General features: G+C 38.3%; 2 protein-coding genes across 3 annotated transcripts in view; one reads left to right on the top strand and one right to left on the bottom strand.

The window, feature by feature from the left end:
• Positions 1–8,501, bottom strand: part of LOC107548434 (exostosin-like 3) — a 36,528-nt gene extending 28,027 nt beyond the window's left edge. For both annotated transcript variants that reach the window (XM_016229106.1, XM_016229105.1), the window contains exon 1: positions 8,348–8,501. The gene's annotated coding sequence lies outside the window, so the exon portion shown is untranslated. The remainder of the gene's footprint in view (positions 1–8,347) is intronic.
• Positions 8,502–8,794: 293 nt separating this feature from the next.
• LOC107548410 (bifunctional lysine-specific demethylase and histidyl-hydroxylase NO66-like) overlaps positions 8,795–9,571 on the top strand; it is a 28,546-nt gene continuing 27,769 nt past the window's right edge. Inside the window, exon 1 of the mRNA XM_016229073.1 lies at positions 8,795–8,943. Within this exon, the coding sequence (XP_016084559.1) occupies positions 8,872–8,943 (72 nt within the window). The 5' untranslated portion in view covers positions 8,795–8,871. The remainder of the gene's footprint in view (positions 8,944–9,571) is intronic.

Here is a 9,571-nt window from a genome sequence, read left to right on the forward strand (position 1 = left end):
GAACTTTCAAAATGCATGTCTCTGCAAGAATCCTTTTAAACACAGTTGCTTAGGTAAAACTGAGAAAGAAAGAGGATAACAATATATTCACAGCAGTTTAACGTCCCTGTTGCTTGCTGTGACATGTTAATCAAACAACAAAACACAGAGAAAAATCTCTTTTGTAGCTTTAACACAGATTTATTAGATTTAATTTATACAGTGACGAGTATGCAGTGTTATTTTGCATTTGATTATTAAATTTCTGTACCTGAATACTGTTAGACTTGCCTTAAAAATACAAAGCACTGTTTATTTCATTTGTATCTTTGTTCTATTATATTTATCTATGCTTGTAATTTGTTTATTTCCTATGCTGATTTACTCACCTACAAAATCACCCCAAACATTGTTTTTTTTTTTTTTTCCCAAACAGAGCTATTCAAGTCACCTGGTGATTTTTTTTTCATATCGCAGAAAAACTAAATATCGCAATGTGAGTTTTTTTTCCAATATCGTGCAGCCATATTAGCTACATTTAAATAAACAAATTTTGCTGAAAGTTAGTCAACTAAATTTGTTTATTTAAATGTAGCTCAAATAAATTGATTGCAACCACTTACCTTAAAAAAAATTGAGTATCATTTTTTTCAGTGCAGCAGAAGTGAGAAAAAAAGGGTTTATAACGTTTTAAACATGGATATTTTTCTTACAAAACGCATTGAGGAAACAGACAATCACAAAAACGCATCAAGGAAACAGACAATCACCTTTCTTGCCAATAAAATGGGTGAAAAAACACTATAGACTAACAACAAATAACCCAAGTCAGAATATCATAGAGACTGGGTCGGCTTTTTAGAATTATTGGGCCAATAAGAAAATATCAGAGTGCTTAAAAAAAAAACGCTCAGAACACAACTAAGGCAACCAACCCACAAGTATAAGTGCTTTATATTACATAAATGAGGACTGACGTGCCTCCAGGACAAAACCATTCTGAAACCTTAAGAAGTTATTTAATCATCTGCATAATGCATCCGGTCCACTTTCTGAGCAGTGTAAGGTGTACAGTCATCTTAATTAGTCCAGAACCTGCAATCGATAGTTCACAACAATGACACGGCCAAATAAGAGAGCAAGAGAAACAGATGGAAAATTCTGCTCTACCTTCCTTGCATATGGCAAAAAATAACTATTAATGAAAACATTTCAAACGTCCTGGAGCTGATGTACTTTGTCAGAAAGAATATGGCTAACAAACTGTCAGCTTCACTCTGTTTGAACATCTAACCCAGAAGTCTGTGCCCAGGAAATATGGCATGATATATTAGCTTCTTCCAAGCACCAAAACAGAGCAAATCAGACTCACACTAAAGTGAAGAAGTAGGGCACATCAGGTTCAAACAGAGAACATCAGACTCAAGCAAACACTGAACAGATCAAGCCAGAATAAATTAATTCAGATCGATCATCAGACTGAAGTAAACTACATCAGACTTAACTGATTCGAATGAAACAGGAGGAAGAAAATGGACAGACAAGTGGCGGCTTTGTTCACAATTAGAGCAAGTTTCTCAGATGCAGTTTTCAACACAGAAACAGCTCTGTCAAAAAGAACTCAAAATAGATCTGTGAAATTAGTCATGAGACTCTAATAAATGCCCATTTATTAGCGATATTTCCCAACATCAGGGTGTTTCTGATGAGGGAAATGTGGCTCTATTCAGTTAACGATCCGAATTTACGGCAATAAAACAAACCAAAAATTCCTACACGGCATTTGCCATATTCAGCACCTGATCCAAATAAGTCAAATCCCAGCAGCGTTATCCATCCAGAGCAGCAGGCCTTTCCCAGCCTTATGCCAGATCACAGATTTAACACCAGTAAAACCTTAAGACCCTAGTAACAGCTGCCAGACCTCAGCATATCCACACCGCTGGACAGTGACGGATAACGGGAGAAGAGCCAGCGTGAATGTTCCTTCGCCTGTCGGGAATTACTGCATTATGCTCAAAATCACAAAGCCGACCAGTACCAACAATGACCCGAGACAACAGAAAAGCCATGTCTATTTCCATGAAGTTTAGACTAGAAAGGGGTTCTGCTGGTTTTATAAAGGTACAATTAAGACTTTTTAAAGGAATAGTTCACCAAAAATATAAATAATCCATAATACTGCTTCCTCCAGTGAAAAAGTTCATCCCCTGTTGTCCTCTCACATCAAAATCCACCAACATGTTTAGATCTGGTTTGGCTTGTAAACGGTTCTTGATTTGGGCATATATTGCTCCTGATTCAGACGAGATGACTTTTTCACTGGAGGAAGCACATCTATGGATAGACGCAACAGTTTTACGTTTAAAAACATCTTGATGGATTTATTAAAAATAAGCAAAATGATAATTGATGGACCGGAGTGGTGTGGATTACTTGTGGATTATTGTGATGTTTTTATCAGCTGTTTGAACTCTCATTCTGACGGCACCAGGGATGTTCATATTAACCATTTAACCGAAAGTAAAAAAAAATGGACTGATTAATACAATCAGTATAAACGGTTTAAAAGGTATTTTTAAAGTATTTGCATTAGGGCTGCACGATAAATCGCATGCAATATTTAACGCGCATCTCATCAGTAACGCAAAACCGCGCAATTTTTTGCGCAGCTCATCAGTGAACAATGGCTCCGTGTAGTTAATGCTGCTCAATGTGAAAGCACGCACGTGATGGAGATTTACCGCTGATCACAGAACCGGCTTTCTGACAAGATGCGCATTAAATATCGCATGCGATTTATCGTGCAGCCCTAATTTGCATGGTGAAAGAAAAGCATGCATATTTGTTTACCCACGGGGAAAAATCAACCCAAGGCATCAGTTTAATAAAAGTAGCCCGATTCCATGGGAAAAAACGCGCACTTTGCAACCCTGCACCAACACAAGCTTGACTGATCACGGGTCGAGAGTAGGATATAGATGACTGACAGACCATGCTGGAGTATTTGCTGCTCAGCAGATCCTGAACTCACTGACAGATATCTGATCTTGTAAGATGAGATGTGCTTCTTTACACAGAGTGCGCGTGAACACGAAATCGAAAGTGAACAGAGAGCGTGCATTCAAAAGCGATTTCAATACCCGCATATTGATAGCGCGAAAAATTATAAACAATATAAGAATGTTTGTGGGAGCGGCCACAAAAATCGCGGGAGCGGGCGGTAATGGTCAGAAATTCAGCGGTAGCAGCATTACAAAACAGTTCCGCACAGAGCTCTACTCCAGACCATACGCACATTTTATTTTTTAATAAAAACAAGACACATTGTGCACTGAGGTAGGCCTGCTATTTATATTTATGTCTGACGAAAAAAAGAGTCGTTCTTTAAGGTGCATTGAAGGATTCAGTGTGTTTTCATTTTGTCATCTTAATGTTAATTATTTAATTGAAAATTTTTTAGAGTAGGCCTATTTATTTTATTCTTTTTATTTGTTATATTATTCTGTTTTTCTCTGTTCTTAGAAGCGCTGCAGGCGCGTGATTATTTGACGATGTGTGAATCCAGGTTCTGTTGTTGCTCTGTTGTTCTGTATGCTGCTGTTTGCACAATTTATTATTCTAATCTTATCAGTTAATGGTTAATGTTCGGATAACAATTAACGGTTCAATTAACCGAAATGAACATCCCTAGACAACACCCATTCACTGCAGAGGATCCATTGGTGAGCAAGTGATTGAATGCTACATTTCTATAAATCTGTCCAGATGAAGAAACAAACTCATTTACATCTTGGATGGCCTGAAGGTGAAGAAATTTTCTGTACATGTTCATTAGTAAAAAGATAAGTAAAAAGATTTCAGGAAAAAATTTAAGGGAACACAAGACTTCTATGTTCTCTAATGGCTCGTTTCCATTGAGCGGTACGGTTTGGTACAGTACGGTACGCAATTATTTTCGTTTCCACTGTCAGAAGTTGTGAATGGTAACAAAATAGCGAACCGTACCGTACCACTTTTTTGGTACCCTTCCGTTGGGGTACCTAGCACAGCAAAGGGTACCAAAAGGGTGGAGCTAAACTCACCGCAGAACGTTGATTGGTTGACTAGAATCGTCACTTTTGCGTGATACAAGGGGATAAAGCTTCTCCTTCACTCGTTCCGCTCTGCTGTCCTTGAGTGTTGGGCTTATTTACATCAGAGTGCGCAAACACAAAAAAATATAACCGTGTATTTGATCATTTTATATTTTCACACAGACAATAGCCGTTTCTCAATATGCGCTCTTGTCTGTTCTTGTGGACTTGTGAAACATCATTGCCCAAGAACCGCGTAATTTTCTAAATATTACTGTTATTGTGTCATGAAATGTAGTTTTAAGAGTTTTTCAGGTGAGAATCGAATTCTTAAAAATCTAATCTGCGGTTTATTTATAAAGATAGCGCCTATTTGAAAATTTGCTATGCCAATTTCTTAACAGCAGATGGTGCTCTAGGCTAGTTTTTAACCGCACACTCAAATGCTCATGAAGAAGAGCGCTTGTGTGTTCGGCTGAGTAATGTAAGTGGTTAAATGTACTTGCACATCGGCTTTTATGCTTTTATGATGCGAGATTAATGTAAACACAGCCCACTGTGAAAATCCTTGTAATTCGCTTAAACCTTTTCGAACTTTATGAATGATTATTTTAGGTTCAAATGGTGCGTGTGTAAGGAACTGGAAGCAAGCAGAATACAGCTATTTCTAAAGCACGCAGTGCCATCTGCTGTTAAAAACTAAGCTCAGAATCGATTCAAGAGAGAATCACGATGCCTTCGGAAAATCTCAGAATCGATGCAGAATCATTTCTCGATTCGCAATGCATCGATTTATTGTCCAAGTCCTAATTAAAATGAAGTTGTTTTTGTTTTTTAAACCAAGGACAAATATCTGCTAATGGGCTCAGAAAAATCTAAATACTGAGAAAGCTATTGCATACAGTGCCATGACTTCATGAATGTAAGACTTTCTACTCCAACCTTTTTAAGGCCTTAATTTCTGGAGGGGCCAATTAAGACTTTCAGATCAGCAGAAACCCTTCTTTAGTATACAAATAAATGCTAAATTAAAGACTCCACATATCTTAAGCACATGATGGCGCCTATAATGAAAGCTGTTAGACTATAAAAATGGTTTGCTGATTTAGTATTTGTTTTAGTCACGCCTGAACTGGCACTGCATCGCACAGATGGTCACCCATTATCAGGGCAGAGAGACAAAATATCTTTATTTTCCTTCACAAATAAAACGTGCAATGAGTTATAAATTTCGAACTTTATGAATGATTATTTTAGGTTCAAATGGTGCGTGTGTAAGGAACTGGAAGCAAGCAGAATACAGCTATTTCTAAAGCACGCAGTGCCATCTGCTGTTAAAAACTAAGCTCAGAATCGATTCAAGAGAGAATCACGATGCCTTCGGAAAATCTCAGAATCGATGCAGAATCATTTCTCGATTCGCAATGCATCGATTTATTGTCCAAGTCCTAATTAAAATGAAGTTGTTTTTGTTTTTTAAACCAAGGACAAATATCTGCTAATGGGCTCAGAAAAATCTAAATACTGAGAAAGATATTGCATACAGTGCCATGACTTCATGAATGTAAGACTTTCTACTCCAACCTTTTTAAGGCCTTAATTTCTGGAGGGGCCAATTAAGACTTTAAGATCAGCAGAAACCCTTCTTTAGTATACAAATAAATGCTAAATTAAAGACTCCACATATCTTAAGCACATGATGGCGCCTATAATGAAAGCTGTTAGACTATAAAAATGGTTTGCTGATTTAGTATTTGTTTTAGTCATGCCTGAACTGGCACTGCATCGCACAGATGGTCACCCATTATCAGGGCAGAGAGACAAAATATCTTTATTTTCCTTCACAAATAAAACGTGCAATGAGTTATAACCTTCACAGATGGGTTCGAAGGAAAACAACTCATTTACACAAACACCGAACTGGTCAGCACCTTAAATAATCACTGACCACCTCAATACAACTCATCATCGACTGACACATCTGCTCCTCCAAATTCATCACACGGATGACCGGCTGGACTGACTCTGAATACCAGATGTAGATCTACAGATCGGATCTAATCAATATTACCATGGTGATCTGATAAAATGTCATATCATTCACGGATATTTATAACGTCTTATATTCAGAATATGTGAATAGAACATAAGAGTCTGACACTCATTATCACACACAACATGTTCTAATCAACAATATCAGAACTGATCTGATCTTATGTGTCAGACTGAAAACATCTTATGTTGATATTCAGAATCTGATGTTCATAACATGCAAAGCTTATTGTGAAGGTCTGATCTCAGAGTCGAGCTCTGATTAAGAACAATTCTGATATTCTGAGTCTGTCAGGTGAGATCAGATCACAACAGAGTGTATGTGATATTCAATATCAACAAAATCAATGTCAGACATTCGAAATTATAAGAAAAATCTGATCTCACATTATATGTTGTAATAGATCACATCACTGTCTGATCTATCTGATATCAGTTTTGATGTTATAAATTTTGCTGATCGCCGATTGGATTAGGTGTTAGAAATTAATTACTGAATTAAAGAGTGTCTGATACTGCTAATCAAATGAAATGTTTCATATTAATAAATCAGATCAGTGTCTGTCTGATACTTTTGTACTGATCATCAGACGTTACTGACCAGATTAGAGTGACCAATATCACTGATCAGAGCAGATAGCAGAAAGTAGTGCTGGGCGGTATACCAGTTCATACCGAATACCTGTTTTTATTTTTGTTATGATATGAATTTTGAAAATACCGCAATACCGGTATATGCCACTTAAACAACGTTCGGAACGCGACACTGTTTGAAAGGGGTCTCTTTTCACTGTTGCACTGTGGTGAGGGAACAGCTGTATGTGTTACTAAGCGTGAACGTTCCAAAACTGAAGCTGTAGAACTAATAGAACCTGATGACACAGAAGAACTCATCCACAATATCCACACTGACCGCCACAAATATCCAGCGCCCCCTGCCATCAGCTCCCGCGTCTCACACACACGAGCGACTTTAGCACTAGATTTAGCAACTTTCAGACCCTTTTAGCTGATTTTTTCCATCGAATATTCATACTGACAAACCTAGTGACTTTTTTGGATAAACCTTAGCTATGGTTGAGTTGGAAGATTTCTCCAGTGCTGTCCCGTGAACGCGAGGTCTGACTTTCCCGGAGAAGTGTCGCCTCTCTCGGCGTCTGTTCTGTGCAGTGAGCGGCAGAGAAGCACCGCAGCCGACTCCTCAATAAACGAGTACACAACAGCGTTTCCCAGCACCTGTCGCTTACTGAGTGTTTGGAATTATAAATATGAGCGAAGTTCATCTGTTAATATCACATGCACTTTTTTGTTTGTTGTTTTTTTTAGTTTGTTACTCAGACGCAGGCAGTGCGCTGCATGAGACAAAAAAGTAATATAGCCAAAACAACCGCATAGCCGCTCTTTAGTGTAGATGCATGCTGATTTTATCAGACGATGCCGCGATTATAAATGAGAGTGACTCCTGGTTAACATGTATTAAAAGGGGTCGTGTTTAGTCACTATTTAGAGTGGTATTTTTTGACAATATTCACTCATCATGACAGTAAAATAGGGCATTCTAAGTCAATATACTGCAGTATTTCCTCTCAATCAGTAGAAAATATGGTTAACACCCGCTCATGCATGAAAAAAAATACCGTCTTGTACCGTGAAACCGGTATAATTTTGAAAAATACCGTGATATAAATTTTTGGTCATACCGCCCAGCACTAGCAGAAAAGACAAGTGTCTGATATTGTGAGTGTCAGATATTGATAATCAGATAACATAAATCAAGATCAGAGCTATTATTATATTTTACTGATCAGATATGATACGTTAATAACCAGAGGGTGATGAATATTATCGATAAGTGCAGATGCCATAAAGTAATGTCAAGATTAAAATCTGTCTGATACTGGTGATCAGATTAAGTAATACTAATATTTAAAACCAATGTGTGTCTGATATTAGTTGTTTAGGTGAGTCTGTCTGATTTGTTCAGCGCGTCGTTTAAATGACCAACTTACACTGATTCCCTGCAGTACTTCAGACACATAGAGATCTAAAAATCCAACATATTCCGGCTGAAGACCGATATTAATAATCTTAGAGCAATATCATAACTAAAAGACTACCAGATACGAGTGTTATTTATGTTGAAATCAGTCATGTTTTTTCTGCATCTGTCTGTTTGATGTTAGCCGCTGCTAACCGACCCGCTAACGAACGACACAACCGGTATTTTACTGTAACGTTACCTCAGAATAAATCCATCAATCAGAACGGGCGTCGGTGCTCGTTAACTTCAGTTCTTCAGCGTGTCCATGGTGTCGATAACGAACAGAAACGGCCCGGTAAACGGCTACTGAAAGCGCTCGGTCTCTGAGGCGCAGCAGAACGCGTAGCGCTCCAAGCAGACAGACAGCAGCGGCGTTCTGCGCACGCGCGATAGCAGCCTGAGCGCTCGCGCGGCGTTGCGTACGCGTGCTGCCATCTAGCGCTCAGAGCGGAGAGCGCAAGAGTACGTTTACAAATATCTCTGCCAGGTTTTCGGTAATATGTCAGCATAAAAATAATTTATAATGAATAATTTACTGATAATCGTCTATTTGTGTGTTTGAAATATCACACACGGGCGGATCATAGTAAGAGGAAATTGTTTTAAACATGCATTTGCAGCTCCAGACCTGTAGGTGACAGTGTGAGCGCTGTTTGTCTGTATTGACTCCAGCAGAAGAAGAGCGCTCATGTGTCTGGTGGTGTCTATTTTCACATCTGAGCCATGGAAAGAAAGCACATGTCCGCATTATCTATTTATCAGTCATTATCAGGAGGGACAAAACCACAAGTTCAGGTAAAGATGTTGCATATGAGGGATTGCATAAGGACGAAGGAAAATAACCATCATTTCAGTGCAAAGTTGTTAATTAAGTCAAGCTCATCGGTATTGGCTTCTAATATAATGAATACGATTTACAATATATACAGTGTACTAAACTTCTCTCGCTAACAAAACCGCATTCTTTAGCTACTATTTAAATAAAATTGCATGTAAATATAATAATCATTAAAAACACTCAATCACTTAAAGGGGTCATATGATGCGATTTCAATTGTTCCTTTCTCTTTGGAGTGTTACAAGCTCTTGGTGCATAAAGAAGATCTGTAAAGTTGCAAAGACTAAAGTCTCAAATCCAAAGAGATATTCTTTATAAAAGTTAAGAGTCAGCCACGCCTACCTAAAACGACTCGTTCTAACACGCCCCCACATGTCTACATCACTATGTGGGAAGATTTGCATAACGCCGCCCAAATGTTCACGCAAAGAAAGAAGGCTTAACTTTTATTCTCGCTGTAGTATTGTTGTCGCCGCCGCCATGTCGTGAAGACCAAACAAAACTACTTTGTTTGGTCTTCCAAAAGAGGACGATATCTGCTTCTTCATGCCTGGAGCTGATCCGTGCTGGTCGCTGAGGAAATAC

Source organism: Sinocyclocheilus grahami, unplaced genomic scaffold, assembly GCF_001515645.1.
Source record: "Sinocyclocheilus grahami isolate Dianchi unplaced genomic scaffold, SAMN03320097.WGS_v1.1 scaffold347.1, whole genome shotgun sequence".
NCBI classification, from domain to species: Eukaryota; Metazoa; Chordata; class Actinopteri; order Cypriniformes; family Cyprinidae; genus Sinocyclocheilus; species Sinocyclocheilus grahami.